The sequence below is a fragment of the Hippocampus zosterae genome, chromosome 18 (assembly GCF_025434085.1).
Source record: "Hippocampus zosterae strain Florida chromosome 18, ASM2543408v3, whole genome shotgun sequence".
Classification (NCBI taxonomy): domain Eukaryota; kingdom Metazoa; phylum Chordata; class Actinopteri; order Syngnathiformes; family Syngnathidae; genus Hippocampus; species Hippocampus zosterae.
The window spans coordinates 15,867,155-15,883,423 of record NC_067468.1 but is presented as its reverse complement, the minus strand read 5'-3'; the positions used below and the strand labels follow the sequence as shown (position 1 = coordinate 15,883,423).

The 16,269-nt window shown below is 45.3% G+C and overlaps 1 protein-coding gene across 1 annotated transcript; it reads right to left on the bottom strand.

Moving 5' to 3' along the window:
* Positions 1 to 451: 451 nt before the first annotated feature.
* Positions 452 to 15,350, bottom strand: LOC127591237 (protein Niban 2-like). Its single transcript, XM_052051155.1, has 14 exons — positions 14,960 to 15,350; positions 11,909 to 12,039; positions 11,199 to 11,327; positions 11,004 to 11,109; positions 10,442 to 10,609; positions 5,593 to 5,708; positions 4,306 to 4,410; positions 4,048 to 4,210; positions 3,713 to 3,900; positions 3,462 to 3,617; positions 3,149 to 3,262; positions 2,934 to 3,041; positions 2,644 to 2,755; positions 452 to 2,523 (listed from the first exon to the last, which is right to left on the bottom strand). The coding sequence occupies exons 1-14, from the start codon at positions 15,012 to 15,014 to the stop codon at positions 1,712 to 1,714; spliced, it is 2,463 nt and encodes an 820-aa protein (XP_051907115.1). The 5' UTR covers positions 15,015 to 15,350; the 3' UTR covers positions 452 to 1,711.
* Between the last annotated feature and the right edge of the window lie 919 nt (positions 15,351 to 16,269).

Below are 16,269 nucleotides of genomic sequence, written 5' to 3'. Positions count from 1 at the left end.
TTAGAGGCCTATGGTGGTTGGCGGGTAATGAGTCCAGGGTCTAGTCAACAACGATAGGCTCCAGCAAATTCAGTACAGTATTGTAGAAAATGAATGGATTGATGAGAACATAATATGCAACCAACACAAAGGCAAAAGCAAGGCCAGAGTTCACCAACATGGTGCCCTTGGGTCTCAGGTAGCCCCTAAGGAATACATAAATGTCCCACGGGAGCGCTCAAGTTGAAAAAGGTTGGAATAAGATCAATCAGCCGGGAGGTGGCGCCCAAGAGAAAGTTTAATGATTGGATTGAGGTCGTTACCGAGGTTTTATTTATTGATGTCGTTTTACGAAATCTTTTTCACATTTGCTGATTTTTTTTAAGACCTAATCAGTCAACTTCATATTTGTTTGTTGTTGTTTTAAAACAATAAAATACATTTTGATCAGATTAACAACGAAACAAGAAAGCATAGTTCAGGAAATAACTTTATTCAACAACAAATGTTTGTACGGTACATATTTCAAGATGACGAAAACAAAGACCTAGATCTGGAAAAGCACAACCACACGGGTACAGGAATAAATAAAGGAGAGGTGTCCGCGCCCCTCCGTTGAAAGCAATGTATAGTTTAACAATTTTAATTCTTGCACCAAAGGTGTCCAGACAAACGTTTCAAGATGCAAGAGGTGATTTTACAAGCTGAAGCTATTAAAAATGTTTTTAAAAAAGAGTGAAGGATTTGCAGCTCTCTTCTCAGCATCTAAGATAAAACAGATCACGTACTTTATTTAAAGAATGTTTGAATTGTATTGCGAGTGCAAAAAGTGTATACGTACACTAACCGTGTTTCATGTTAGTGTGTCATTATTTCTCAAAGTCTCTAAACGAATAATTCAAAAAGCTTTCGTCTCCCCAGTGAGTAATTAACAAATTGTGACTCGTTTGGTTTCTTATCCCAACCTCTATGTGATGAACAGGTTAAAAAAACAACAAAAACACAAAAAAACTCTCAAACATTTATGGTTCACAAGGCCAATTTGAACTGAGCAAACTGAACCTGAGCCCAATGAATGAGGAAAAAAAAGAAAATGTGCTTTACTAGACACCCGTAACGTTTGATCCGATGCATTTACACTTACAGTGAAGCAGGAGAAAAATAGAAAAGCCGAGAATGTTTGTGTATATGTCGTCGACTGAGATGATAGGTTTTAAAACTCCCACACATTGAAGCCAATACCTACAAACGCAATCGCTTAAAACACGCATCAAGTCTACATTATAAATACAGAAAACACTTACAAAAATAGATATGATTTGAAAAACTGTAGTTGTTAAAATAAGGGGATATACTGCAGCGCCCCCTGCTGCCAAGAACGGCGCACTACCGTCAACGCATTATTGCAAAATTGTCAGGTTTTAGAGAATATCCCATTTGACCACAAGGGTATTTTTGTGCTGAATATCATAATCAGCGTTCAAAAAAAACAAAAAACAAAAAAAAAACCAAGCGTGATGCATTCAGTGTCATACACAAAATATGAAGGAAGCCTGCGTGGGGATTATACAGAAGAACCAATCAGCAAGAACAATATCTCAGGGAAGTCAAGCCGTGGATGAGATCATTGGTCCTTGAGGTGTGCAACATCAACAACGAAACGATACGAAGCAAGTCCCAGCAAAATGCACTCCCACCTCTCACACAACCAGCGTTTGGGACGGCGGCCATCCTACGCGACAGCCACTTCCACTTCTACAGGGTCTATGATACTGTCGTCGCCGTTCAGGCTCTTTTGGACAGGCTGAGGCTCTTCGTGTGGAGCCGAGTCCTTCGCCGACGCCGGCTGCCGCGACGAATCCGATTTGGTGGCGGAAACCTCCGTAGTTTGTTCGCGCTCACCTTCCTGTACCGCTAACTCGATTTCCTCAATAGCACTCTTAATGGCCGCTTCCTCCTTCTCGTCTTCCTGTTCCTTGTTTCCCACCAACTGCTGGAGGATGGACTGCGGTGACCTCTTCTCCTGCGGAGACTTCAAGGGGACATCCTCCACCAACGTGGTGATGTGGCTCACCTCCTCCTGCGTGCCATCGGCCAGTGTCGGCAGCGTCCCGTTGGACGCGTCGCTCTGGATTTCATCTGGCAGCACCACTTCCGTCACCGGATTGATCAGATCTCTGATTTCGTCCACGCTATCCGGGGATTTCGGCCCCCCGCACGCGTCGGCCTCTGCCTGCTCCTCCGCGTCATCGGACGCCGCGGCTTGTTCTTCGGGGATGAGCTCCACCCCCGGAACTTCCAAACACGACTCGTAGGGCAAAGGTACTCCTTCGAGCTGGATCATGGACACCACCTGCTTGCGTTTTTTCCCAGAACCTCCGTCGCCATCGCCGCTGCCACCTTCGGGTTGACCGTTGCCGAATTTGGTGGCCCAGTCCACCGGAAGATTTTCGCCAAGCGCTTGGAGGTCGGGGTCACTGTTGGTCAAGACAATACTGTCCCTGTAGAGATTGTGCCTCCTCTGGACGGCGGCCTCCTTCACAGCTACGCACGGGAAACGAACGCACGCGTGGAGCAAAAAAGTCAACGATTATTTTTTTTTAAATGATAAACAAATCGACCCCCCAAGGACAATCGGAGGCTTAATCGTTCCGCAATCCTCACCCATCATGATGTCCTTTGTGACAGACTGCAGCACCACCTCCTCAAACATATTTTCCACAAGAAGGAAAGGGGAGAAATCCTCAAAGATGAGCTCTTTAAAACGCGGCAGCTCCTGGAGGGGGGGGCACGAAGACACGGGTTCATCTATTAAAACACTCTGCAGTTCAATAAAGGCCTGATGTGTTGAATATTATTATTATTATTGTTGATCTAACAGCTGACGCGAGGAAAACAAGATTGTCAAAATGCAGTGCAGCGGGGGGGGGGGGGGGGGGTGGGGGGGCATTTACGGGGGAGCAGGACGGCGCCAGCTGCTGCAGCATGTAGGGGATGATGATCTGCAGCAGAGCCTCTCTGAAGAACTTCTTGCGTACTGTGCTGCTGTCGTAATCGTACTTCTGGAGGGAGAAACCGAAAACGCTGTTGCAAAAATCATGACGAATAAAGCTTTTTTTTTTTTTAATTATCGGTTACACAATATCCGTGTTCTTTCTTTCCAGTTTACCTTGAGAACCCTGTCCTGGCACCCTTGGATGATTTTACACATGTCATTTTCTCCTTGGGCAGCTAACGACTGCTGCAGCAGCTGCTCAAATGTGTGTACTGCATTGTCCATTTGCTGTCCAAAAAAAAAAAAAAAAACCACAAGAAGTCGTATTTCAGTGGTTTAGAACGTCATGCTCGGCCACTAACAGGCAACTGCGAAGTTTCTTCGAGCCGACTAGCAGGTTCCCTCTCAGCCACAGCGACTATTGGCAACATGTGAACATTCCAGAGAGAGCGAGAAAAAAAAATAAAATGGCAGCTTAAATTCTCACCTCCCTCATGAGGATCTGAGCCCTGCTGACAAATACCGAAGGGCTGGAGACGTCGAACCTTTGCTGCAGTCCCTCCAGGTTGAGCTCCTCCACATTATCATAGCAACTCTTCATTTTGACTGGATGGAAGGCCAGCATGGAGAGCTTCTCCAGGTGCTGTCACGAAATATCCACGCGGCGGCGTGATCCGGTTTGCGGCGGTGGCAGCGCATGGAGGCAACAAATGTGCCCTGAGCAAAAATCCGACTTACCTCTGCCAGTTTTTCTTTGTCTCCTCCATTTAAGAGGTTCTTGCTGATGTCCACCACCTCCCGGAAGAAAACATCCCTGACCTCAGCGAAACCTCGGCTGATGGGCTCCATGAGAGCCTCTAGGATGGAGTTGATGTAAGGTTGGACGCTCCTCTTCAGGAGAGACTCGGCTTTGGGTAACACCAGGGCTGCGCACGCGGGAGAAGCACACGAGCATGATTTTCCAAACTCATTAAAAATGACCCACAATCGTTTTTCTAGTGCCTGATTCAAATTCGGAGGAGGTCAGTTGCCATGAGGAAGTTGCGGAAAATCATCTCAGTGAATTGGCTTACCTCGAATCTTGCTGCTGACGTGTTCTTTGGATGTGATGACCTGGTCCATGTCAGTTCTCAGCCTGGCATCCAGCTGAACCTTCCGAGTCTCGCAGTTTTCAAGAAGAAGTTCATACTCACTGGCGGTCTGGGCCAAAACTTGCCGGTAAACTGCATCAGAGATCTACAAAAAAAAAACAACCAAAAAACACATACGTGCCAATAATAAGCATTATTCTCACTCTTCCGCTGTGCTTAAACAATCTGACGAGAACTCACAAACATCCAATCTCGCTGCCTTTGCTGCATCTTGCCTTTCAAACGAGGACCGATTGTGTTTCTCACTTCAGGATGGAGACTCTCCATCACTAGATTTGCCAGGATCTGGACACACACACACACATTCACATACACATATACACATCAGGTCCAGTCAGCTTTATTGTCAGATATGCTCGAAGCGCAACATGGAGCACAGATGAAATTTCTTTCCTTTCCCACAGTACAAACATGCAGCGCATTGAAAACACACACAGCTAAAAATAACATTTTTAACGGTGGCTAGCTAAGCGCACTCTTGAATCGGTTGCGATTCACATTTTGTTGTTGGCTTTCCTTGTTTTGTTTTTGTTTTGATTTGCTCTAAGGGTGTGGTGTGTGCGTGTGTGTTGAGGCATGTGGGGAGGGGGGGCTATTCTCCACTCACTCTCAATGTGACCCAAAGAACCACCAAAATAAACTTGAAAAGACACAGTGTGCCCATTGAGATGAAATACAGTATTCAGAGGCAAGAAGTAGCGTAGAGTACCAAAACACACACGCGATGTGCAGAGTATTCATTCAATCAAGGCGAGCGGAAGCATCGTCTCGTGTCTCACCCATTTTGTGACGATGCAAATAGTGGAAGAGCAGACGAGTTCATTTGAATATTAATGAACCGCTAATGCGTCATTTTCATAATTTGTGTTTATTTTAACACATTTAAATAAAATATTCACCTCGCAAGTGCAAACGACAGTTTCTCATGCCGTACATCAAGTCTGAGAGTAAATATCAGCACGGGACAAGATGATATTTTTCAATCATGAAATACCGAAATATGATCTGGCATAGGAGGGTGGGGTGGGGGGGGGGCGACTTACAGATGAAACAAGCAATAAGCAAAGGGAAAGGTGACGGAAAAGAACACAGGCTGATTTAGGAGCGCTCGTAGAAAACTGAAAGGGACTCATTGAGAAGTGAGACTCGGGTGACCTTTGGCACGCCGTTATGGCAAAAGGGCTGGAGGATGGCCGCCCTCTTCTTACATTCATGTGTCAAGGTATTTTTGTCTTTTGGTGTGGGAAGCAGGTGTGCGGTTGAAGAAGAAAATGGATATATATACACATTCATATATAGGAGCCAGAACAAAACGGTTACAAACTGAACATAAAATAAAACGCTGTGGAGGGAATTTTACTGTATTCAGTGAACCTAACATATAGTTTTCAAACTTTGGTAGCGTACATGTTATGGGCCCTGGGAAGCCAGAGTGAACGGATTGGAGTCAGGTCGAGAGTGGCCTACCTGCGAAGGCGTTCCACACATCATGTCCCAGGTCCCATAGTGGCCTTTCGCTTGTCTGTGCAGTCTCACAGTGTCAGTGAAGGCCGGCGTCTGAACGGTGCAGTCCTCCGGCAGACCTGAGGGTGGCGGTAATGAGAAGGAAACAAGCTCTTTTTTTTTGTTGACTGACCAAGACAAATCATTTAAACAAGTAACCGCTATTTATGTGACTTATATTGTGCAAATTATGATTCTATTTATTTTACTTTTTTTTTGGGGTGGGTGGGGTCAAAATAACCAGCCTGAACTAATGCGGTTGGTTGCCCGAGCGTGCACATGCTATGTTTGTACTAAATATACTTTTTGGAAATATGAAGTTTCCCTAAGTTATGACAAAGATGAATCTGTGTCAGGAGAATAAATCTGGCAGTGGTTAGAGTGGAACACAACCAAATGAACTATCATGCTCCTCAAAAGAGGAAGATGCTTTTTTTTTGGGGGGGGGGGGGTGTGACAGAACTCACATGGTTACTGACACACACAACGGACAGGACCGAAGGAGCTGTGCTAAAACAACAACAGCGGTGTGTTTTTAGGAAGTGACTTACTGTCATGTGGTTGTGGTGATGTGAAGAGATTCAACTGTCTTTAGTACATTAAAAAAAAAAAAGCGAGAAAAAAAAATAATGCAGCCGTGAAGACCGCGGTGCACCAGACACTTAATGATTAGTAGCTCACCCGCAAACCAAATTCATGTCATAAAACAACACCAGGTACATTTTCTTTAAAAAAAAAAACGCGTTGGAATTCAAGTGTATGCTTCAGCCCCCCCCACCCAGCCCCTTGAAATGTTGATTATTCAAAATCACAACAACGTTTACGTTTTGCGAGGTATCACGTTCACATTGATTCCTTCGTCACTTCACCTCAAACCAAGAACGGGCCATGTGTTGCGATAGCAGGTCTGTGATTCAGAGGGAGGGCGACAAAGTCAGGAAATGAGTCAGGAATTGTCGTGGGGGGGGAGCCCGACGGGAAACCGCCCCTCCCCGATAACTTTGCAGTGATGGGTGAAAGGGAAGACGGTCAGTGGAAGGTCGCGTGGAGATGCGAGACTCGCAGGAGAAAACAAACGGAGACCTTGGCGGGTAAAAAAAATGCACCGCAATTGACCCTCAGAAAGCCAAAAACGAGGACTTTGTGACAAAGTGAGACGACATACGAGGCGACGATAATTTGCGAGTGAAGTGATACGCGCAGTTACAGGCCAGACCTGTTTTAGCTCAAAGTCTGCGTCAAGTTTTATTGAGTGTTCGATTGGTTGAACATGCTGGAAAGGGAACAAAAAAAAATGCAAATCTTATCTTGTTTGTTTTGGTGATGAATTATGTTTGCCAACGGCGCGTCGCTAGCATTGATGCCGCACTTTTTTTTCCCTTCATCTTACGTTTTCTTACTCACTGGAGAAGCCACATCGTTTTACGCCGCGCAATATTTTTGATCTCTTTGCCAAGCAGTTGAACCACGAGGCCGTACAGTTCTTCCTCCGCAGTGTCTAGTGGGGGGCACCGAGTAAAAATAGAACATGTGGCAGCAATTAGCGCAGCATAAATTTGGAGGTATTTCCCTCTTTGCGAGGCTGACTGCACTCTATCGGATGGGATGTGGAGCAACAAGATTCCCAGGCCTTGGAGCCATCATTTTGCAATCAATCAATTCAAGGCTCCAGGATTCAACTACTAAAAAAATCAGGATAATTCTGCACACTGCCCCGTTAATGATTTCTGTTAAGCAATGACCTCATTGCCCCGAAAGCCGGCCTTTATGTATTGACCAACGTGACACTCTGAATGGGCGCCACAGAATTAAACAGCAGCACCCTGCTGACAAGGAACTTCACCAGCTGACCTAAATGTGCGCCTTTGCCGTCGGCTCGTGATAGAAAGGGAGCGCATCCAACGCTTTTGTGAACTCATTATCCTATTGTACATGTCATCACTGAAATGCGGGGCGTGGTGAATTCTCTGGAAGAAGGGGCAGACTGTAAGATGTCGCTGTGCTGTAAAAAATAAAATAAAATTGCCTTTTCAACATTTAAACATGACTTTGGTCCGAGGCCAAAATAGAATAGTTTGGTCTCCAGGCTCTCATTTGGAGTTCCAGGCCCCAAAGAGCTCCCAAGGGCCTCCAGAATACCATCAATCACAGCCAACTCCCCTCCCACTGTCGCCACTTAAACTCATTTGGCCTTCCTTATGCTCTTATGCACACATCACACACACAATATGTGTGATTAGCATGGAAAACGATGAAGGGGGGGGGGGGGGGAAGAAAGAAAGAAGAAAAATGAATGTGGACACAATTGTGGGCATCCCTCCGTTCATGAAATAAAAAGACTCAATGTCACTGAAATAATGGCGAAAAACGATAAATAAAAACAGACGGAAAATTAACCGATAAAAATCAAGCAGGTGTCGTTTGAGGTCCACATACATCAAAACGGAAGGATAAAAGGGCCACTCTAAAACGGCTGACGGGCCGGCAATGGCCCCCGGGCTGCCGTTTGGAGACCCCCGATCTATCCTGATTTCATATACACTAAAAGAAGCAAGCTTTGGACTGCTAACACCCGATTTTCCCTTGAAGAACATATGAGCTAATCGAGCCAACTCCCTTTTAAATTGCCCGCACGGAGGGCAGGGGTCACGCATCCATAAAGTCATTTTACGACTCGCCTGAAAAGTCGTTTGCCTGTTCAGTTTTTTTTCCCTCAAAACATGACAGAGGTGAGACCGGGCGTGGTAACGCAGGCCAAAGCCACGAATGTCATCAAGACACACTGATCCAATTGACCTCGACGTGCCAAAGCCATCGCGAAACACCAACACAGTCCCGGCTTCCTTCCGGCGTGTTCTTCAAGCCCAGATGGAATGTACCGCGGGGACTCGCTGAGCATGCCCAAACAGGTCGTGTGGAGGAGTCAAAAAGGCTGAACAAGACAGGCAAGGGCTGGTTTTGTTTTATGAGCAAAATGTATGCACTACTTGTTCCTCTCAATCATCGACACCCGAGCTCTGGTTTGGGCATAGGATATAAAAATAGACAGAGGCATCGATGTATGTAAATCTGGGTAATAAAATTCCACTTGGTTTGTTTGGCATTTGCTACGACATTTAAATGGGAAGCGCTGAACAGGAAATGACAATTCAAATGCAGATTTCAAAATAAAATCACTCCCATCAACACATTCAGCAACCCCTATTTCTTCAAGCTAATAGCTAACTATTAACCAGATGCTAATTCACTTTCCACTGTGAGCACACATCGAGCTATCTCTAAATAAGTGATCGATTAACTAGTAACAAAGAAAGCCTTTGAGCGTTGGCTGTGACTTCACAGCTCAAGGCAAGTACAGTGAAACGTGCCGCGGGGTCCTTGAGAGCCCCTACCCTGCATGTGCATGACTTTTGCCCCTCCTCCATCGCATCGGATTGAAATGATCAGGAGTCATGAGCAGGCGTCGTGATGAACTGATCAATTTAATGAGTGAGAGGTTCCGCCGTCGGACAACAGCAACTTTTCAGTCAACCCGCGGATTAGTGTTGTCAACACATTATTGCAGGAAGTTGGCACGGCGGACTCCCCGAGTGACTTGCCGAGAAGTGCGCGCGAGAATAACAGCCTGACAAAAATGTCACGAAAGAATGTTTGTGCATCCTTGGGCATGTCTCGATTTTGTAATCTGTTCATCGTAAATATGTGATATGCATAAATGCTTATGCATTCGATCTGCCTGGATTATGTAAAAACCGCTACTGAGATTTTTATGACGAGGAGGAAGAAGCGGCATTGGGGAGAAATTATTACAGCATACAGTAGACACCGTCATACTCGCAATTTGCACATTCGGAGATTGTAAAATTGAGAATTTTTTTATCCTACTTTTATTTTGAAGGGGCCATTTCACCCATTTTTTCATTGAAAACGCATGTTGAATGTTCAGTTTTTTTTTTTTACTTAAAATTATTATGATGATGATTATTTTGTTCCGACGCATTTCACTAGCTGACAGTTACGCGGGGAATTTCCCTTTAATTGTTTGCACTCCACGGCAGCAAGTATTGTGAACTTAAATTGACCCAAGCCTCGTCACTGCAGATGTCCAGCTGATGATTCATGACATAACACGATTAAACAAAAAAAAAAATCAGTACCCCATTGTGCACTCTTTTCATTTCTTTTCTCCACTGTAGGACATTGATTGCCCTAGAAGTTATAGCTCTGAGCCGAGGACCCCCCGCCCCATTCCTCCATTGAACTTTCTTTTACAACAAGAGCGTGACAGCCAGCTTGAGATTCCTTTTTAGCCAAGTCTGCGCCACTAACTGATTGCCACTTGATTTCTTCCAACAACAACAGCAGCACAAAGGCCGCTAAGAACAGAGTTCAGCCGAGACGACTCCTAACTTTGTTCGCTAATTCTGTTAAGAGTCCAACTGAGGGGGGGAGCAACGTCAGCCTCTTTCGTCACTCTGTAATTCGCACCACAGCAATATTGTCAACGTTGGCCACCATCAAAGCTCTCATGATCCAAACAAGGTGTTTCCGACATTTTATTCCCACAATGGCGCTCACCTCACATGTGAATTTTTTTTAATGACTAGTTGTGCGCGGGTGCATAATAATCCGCTGTCAAATATTTCAACTTCGCAAGCTTCACGCACCCATTTCGGAGTTTCAGTGACTTTCACTGCTCACAGATTCCACGGGTGGTCCCACTCGGAGCTCCTTTGAACTTGTCGCCCGATGACGAACAATTAAGAGCGCCGACGGTGTCATAGTGAACTGGCTACTGGAGTTTTTTTCTCACCGTTGTTACAGTGCCGGACGCAGTCTTGCAAGACGGCGTGCCACTTCTGCTGCTCCTTCTCGGTCATCACACAGAAGTAATGATGGCGGGCGTACGGGTGCCACAGGATGAGTGGGAACTGCGTTGCACATCTGATAAAAGGATTGCTGCTCGATTTGGCTTTGACATCTGAAACAAGGTGAGGGACAAATTCATTTAGAAAAAGGCAACCAGCATGCATCAAGTGTTGGTTAGTACTCACACACAAGTTAATCGTACTAGTATATGATACGATACGATACGATACGGTACGGTACGATACGATACGATACGGTACGGTACAATACCATACGATACAATACCATACGATATGATACGGTACGGTACGATACGATACGATACGATACGATACGATACGATACGATACGATACGATACGATACGATACGATACGGTACGGTACGGTACGTTACGATACGATACGATACGATACGATACCACTGCAGCGTGAACTTTTTCAATTTCACCTGAAAGCCAACTGCCCCGAACTGTTTTGGGAGTCGTGTATGTTGTCAGCCGAATACCTGGAAGGCTTTCGTTGATCAGTTCCATGTAATCTTCAATAGACGTGAGGGCCTTGTAGCCGGCACAGTTGATGGTTACTTTAGGATGCAGAGTCCGCTCATGTGCCTTAAAAAAAAAAAAATCAAAATCAAAAGAATTACATGTTGTCCTAACCAAGGTGAAATTAGGCAAAGGAGCGAGTCAAGTGAACTCACTATTTTGCTCTCATAGAGGTTGATGGTGTAGTTGTTCGGCACCGATACGAAGCGATTTCTCCACTTGCGATTCTCCTCCAGGTACTGAAACAAATTCCCTGAAAAGATCGAACGGCCAGCCAAAGGATCCTGAAAAAAAAAATTAAGAAATTCATTTATTTTGATCAAATGAGCAAAATCTTCAAAGTGCATTTCATCCAAAAGCTTTTACTCCATAGTCTTGTGTATTCCGTGAAATTGAAATTATCTTTATCATGAATGAACCTGTAACAGGTTTCTTAGAAATGAGGAAACAAAAACAACAACAACATGAGTGGTCGAAGATGTCGGCTCTGTAAATATGCCATATTTCCTTCTCAGAGATATCGCTCCGTTACAATTGCATACATTTCAAAGTGCAACGATTCCATTTGGTTCAATTGCATTGAACTCAGGAAAGGGGGCAAAGAGTTTTTTTCGTGGCATCGGAAGGTGAGCTCTCCCGAGCACAAATAATGACCTCATTCATGGAGTTCTGCGACATTGTTCTGTCGGAGCCTTTGTTGACAAATCCCTTGGCAACCGGTTTTGTACTTGCTCCTCTTCATGATCAGAAGCACAGCGAGCGGTTAAACATGCCGTTTAACCGCATTGGCCTTTAATTGGCTCGCTCGCTCGCTCGCTCGAGGGTTTCTTGGCGGTGATGACAAAAAACTGCTTTGGGTACTTGCCTTCCGGTGGAGCAACTGCGATTGTGGCCCGCCACCTCCTTCGATCTCGTAGCGGATGCTGTTGAAGAGAGCGACGGCATACTGCTGCTTATACACGTCGCCGAACTGTCTCATCACATCTCCCGTCTTCACTGTAGGAGGAGAAACGACAACAGTTTGGCGTTACGGTCGTTGCTGCAACTTCAAACTAAAATGGATTTATCGACAACAGCCAGAATTGCCGCCAGACTCTCTGGACCCGAGCTCATCTCAGATGGACTCATGCCAAGAGAAAAAAAAAATGTTTTGTGGTCTGATGAGTGCACATTTCAATTTGTTTTTGGAAATTGTGGACCAAAGAGGAAAACAACCGGAGTGCAATGGACGCAAAGTTCAAAGGTCAGCATCTGTGATGGTTCCTTTAATATACCCTGCATGTTTTTCGAAGTACCCGGAGAAAACCCACACAGGCACGGCGGACCACATGCAAACTCCACACAGGAAGGCCGTGGCCGGAATCGAACCCCGCACTTCCGGACTGTGCGTCTGACGTGCTAACAAGCCAAGCCCTGTGCCGCCCTGGTCCAATTTATATTCGCTTTATTTCTAGCTTCATCAAAATCAATCATGCCCAGACACTTCTGACCATAACGCAGACTCGGAAATTCTGGTGTACCGTATCTTCCAAATACTTTGGGAGACAAAGCAGCGCCTCCTTCCCCTGATCAATAAACCCCCCCCCCCCCACAGTTTCCATTCGTGCACAATGGTCTCGCCGCTATTTGACCCAGTTCTAACGGCTGCCGTCTTTTTCCTCAGCAATCCGTCCAAGAGAGGATGTGCGTCTTTCCCATGTGCCGGTGCAGGAAAAAGGAGTCTATGCGTTTGGCTGCGCTTAGCAGCAGACGGTGTTAACTGCGATACGTTTCTGGAAGGGACAACAGGAAGAAGGGAGATGACCGGAGGTTGGAGAGCAGGGGGGGGGGGGGGGGGGAGCGCTGACAGGGCAACACTGGTGTGAGAAGAATGCGGAGGAGAAACAACAGCGACGCCACAACTTCACGAGAGCGCCTTGTATTCTAAATATAGTACAGGGGAAATTTTCAAAGCCAATTAATGATGTGAAGACATTTGGAGAAATGCACAAATAGCTCTCATGGAAGGTTATTTTGGTTCCGATGGGTGTGTGTGTTGCACGGTTTTGAGAGCATTTTGTAAGATGCTAGCGAGATGAAAACACTGCACTGAGATTCTGGTGAAGCTGTCTGATTTCGGAATCCTTTTAAGACAAAAAAAATAATAAAAGGACATCCATGTCCGGAAAGAATTTGAGCACAGCTGGTCTGTGGGCTATGCTTTAAAATGCATTCAACTTTGTATTTTCCATCGCATGCCTCTTTCTGCCAAAGTAAGCAAAACATTCCAGTTTAGGGAACCAATAGCGCGTCTTGAACCCATCGACATTACGAAGGCAAAAGGAATCATTTTGCGTAGCTCACTCGATAAATGTCTCCACTTACCCAGAAAATGTTTGATCAGTGCAAGAAGCACAGCAAAGAGATTTATTATGATCCATTCGTGAACCTATTGAGGTCGGACTCTGTGTCCGATTTTATTCTAGGTCAGGGGGCTTGTGTGTATAAAGTTCCCACTTTTTTTTAGGTCAGTTGGCCATACGCTGGTGCAATATAAGATAAGATAAGATAAGATATCCTTTATTCGTCCCACAATGGGGAAACAGGAACCAGGTGACATACTGGGTTGATGAGAGCTGGTCGAAAGAGGATATAGAGAACAGTATTATTAAAAACAAAAAGAAAGAGGAGAGGATCAAAGTGTCCTTTCACCACAGCATCAGATTTAGATATTGATGACTTCTGTAAATTTCCCCATTGTGGGACAAATAAAGGATATCTTATCTTATTTTATTTGTGTGTGTGTGTCGTTTCGCGCAATTGCCTCTGAACAAGGAATAAAAAGCAAATAGTGAGAAAACATGACTGTACTTTCCATCATTGCGTGAACAGAACTAGATTTTTAAAAAGCGTGCAAAACAACCGTGGCACAGAAAAAAAAAAATCTTGTGTTGTTTCATTTATCATACGGGTCAGAAGTGCAAAGAAACATCACTTTTTATGTATGTCGTCTAAAAGCTTTAAAGTCCGGTCTGGGCTTGAAGAAAGCGTCCCACTGAATCAACTCAATCGTAAAACGTTCTCCCTTCAGCAGAGTTGTTTATGATAGCCTCTACTGCCGAGCTCGTTCTTTCCGAGGAGAGTGTTACGAGTCAAGACTCTGGCCTCTTCACGTCTCCTCTGCTCTGCGCTTGGTTGGAAGAAAAATCCCACAGAATGTTCGGTTGCCCGCAGCGGGAGGCTGGAGCAATCCGAGACTCAAATAGCAGCCACTACCAATTTATACAAACATTCTTCTCTTTGGGGAAACCTACTTATTATGTCTGGGAAGAGGGCCTACAGCAGAACTCTTTCGTAAGCTCGAGTAGAACAGTTCCCTGTGCAAAAGGGGGAAAAAAATGGTGCTTTTGTACCGGCACAGGTGGTGACACTTGCTGGGGGGGGGGGGGCAATTGTGTCGACTCCCTTTTCAACTCACGATTGTTGTTACTGTTGATTTGTTTTGGGCGATATGCTAATAGTAGCAGAAATGTTGAAACGGTTAACCTGACTAAATAGTCCAAACGAATAAATTTCCATTGATTTTTTTGGGGCGATATGCTAATAGTAGCAGGAATGTTGAAACTGTCAACGTGACTAAATAGTCCAAACGAAGAATTTTCCATTGATTTGTTTTGGGCGATATGCTAATAGTAGCAGAAATATTGAAACGGTCAACGTGACTAAATAGTCCAAACAAAAGAATTTTCCATTTCAAAGATACACTCTGGTGACATTGCTTCTGGCCTGCCCCGTACAACCACAAAAGCAACGATTGCTTGCTTGCGAAAAAAAATTAAAAATAATAATCTGTGAGTCAAAACAAAATGTCGTTCCTGTTTCGGCTCCGTGCTAAAAAATGAGAGGGTATTGTTGAGACACTCCCTCCTCCACATACCTGTAATCATCTCCCGCTTGCCTTCATCCAGGTGAGAGGAAACCACGTCCCCCATGGTCGCAGCAGAACCCCCAAAGACTCAGTCACAATCCGAACCGGTTGCAGGCGTGTATATTCCGGGTCGACTGTGGCGAGGTTCCCAAAATAGCACCGCAATTATTCGACCGAATCCAAGAGGCGAAAACTTAAAACGTCCCCTCGTGAGAGAGAGAGAGCGAGCGAAGGGGAGATAGACTCGCTACCGCTACTGTCTTCGCTGGTTTTGTTCCGAGCACTGGGCGCGGTGACAACACCCTGGCGGCAGGCGGGGAAGGAGGAGGTGAAAGCACGGTTGGGCTTCAGAAAGGCGGGACACACCTTCTGGAAGGCATCACTGGTTCAACGTGTTAAGGCGGCCCTGCTTTGGGTGTGGCCACGAGCTGCTCGGTTTCTCCACAACCACCAAATACGATTTACTCTTCCACATTATTGTTTGAAGATGAAGGCCACGCATACAACCTCTATGAGGTTTGAAGATGTCATTTCCTGCGCGTCGGACTAACCGTACACTTAGGCAGCGGACACTATTCACGCTTCATGTCATTTTAGATTTATTTGGAATTATTACATCGCCGGTGGCATAATAAGGGCGATTCTATTGTTTCGCTATGCAAGATGTACCGATTGTCCACAGTTTTTCCAACGCGTATTATGATGTTAATGCGGAAAGATACATACTGCCCCCATGTGGACATTCCTTCATAGTACAAGCGCCGGTGAAAGTTCGTCTTATACTCGTGCGCTGGATACCCTGCGGTACGCTGTCAGTAGTAATTAGTATACAAGTAGATCTATGATCAGAGCCAATAGCAAATCTGTCTGTTTACGGTAGCAGTGCGACTGGGGGGGGGGGGGGGGGGCAACTTCATGTGACTACTAGTAAGGCAAACTTGTACTAGTTGACGTGCGCGCGACGAGTGGCTGCAACCCGTGAAGCGCTAGATGTCACTACGTGCTCGTAAGCAGTTGTCAAATAGTGCGCAGTTTTGCCTCTTTATAGTCACATCTTGTTCGACGAGAGCGCCTATCGTGCGGGGAAAATGTCAAGTAATCGCCGCTCTCCTTGCGCGCAAAAATGTCAGAGAGCTTTTCCCCTCGTCTAATTTTGTGGCTGGATGCCGAACCACCACGAGCAGCCTAAATGCGTATTACAATTCCCCATTAACCGCATACAATCTTAGTCGTGTTTTTTTCTCGATATAATACATTGAAGTGAGTAAAACGAAAGGCATCTTTTTTTATAGCTAATAAGACGCAGTAGTTAGTCCAAA

Bases quoted from the DNA above. Each gene is read 5' to 3' on its own strand.
- LOC127591237 (XM_052051155.1), bottom strand. From the start codon at position 15,014: ATGGGGGACGTGGTTTCCTCTCACCTGGATGAAGGCAAGCGGGAGATG. The intron at 3,901-4,047 runs GTAAGCCAATTC...CCGCGTGCGCAG, and splicing joins CGTCAGCAGCAAGATTCGAG to CCCTGGTGTTACCCAAAGCC. The intron at 3,042-3,148 runs GTAAACTGGAAA...TTCTCCCTCCAG, and splicing joins GCCAGGACAGGGTTCTCAAG to AAGTACGATTACGACAGCAG.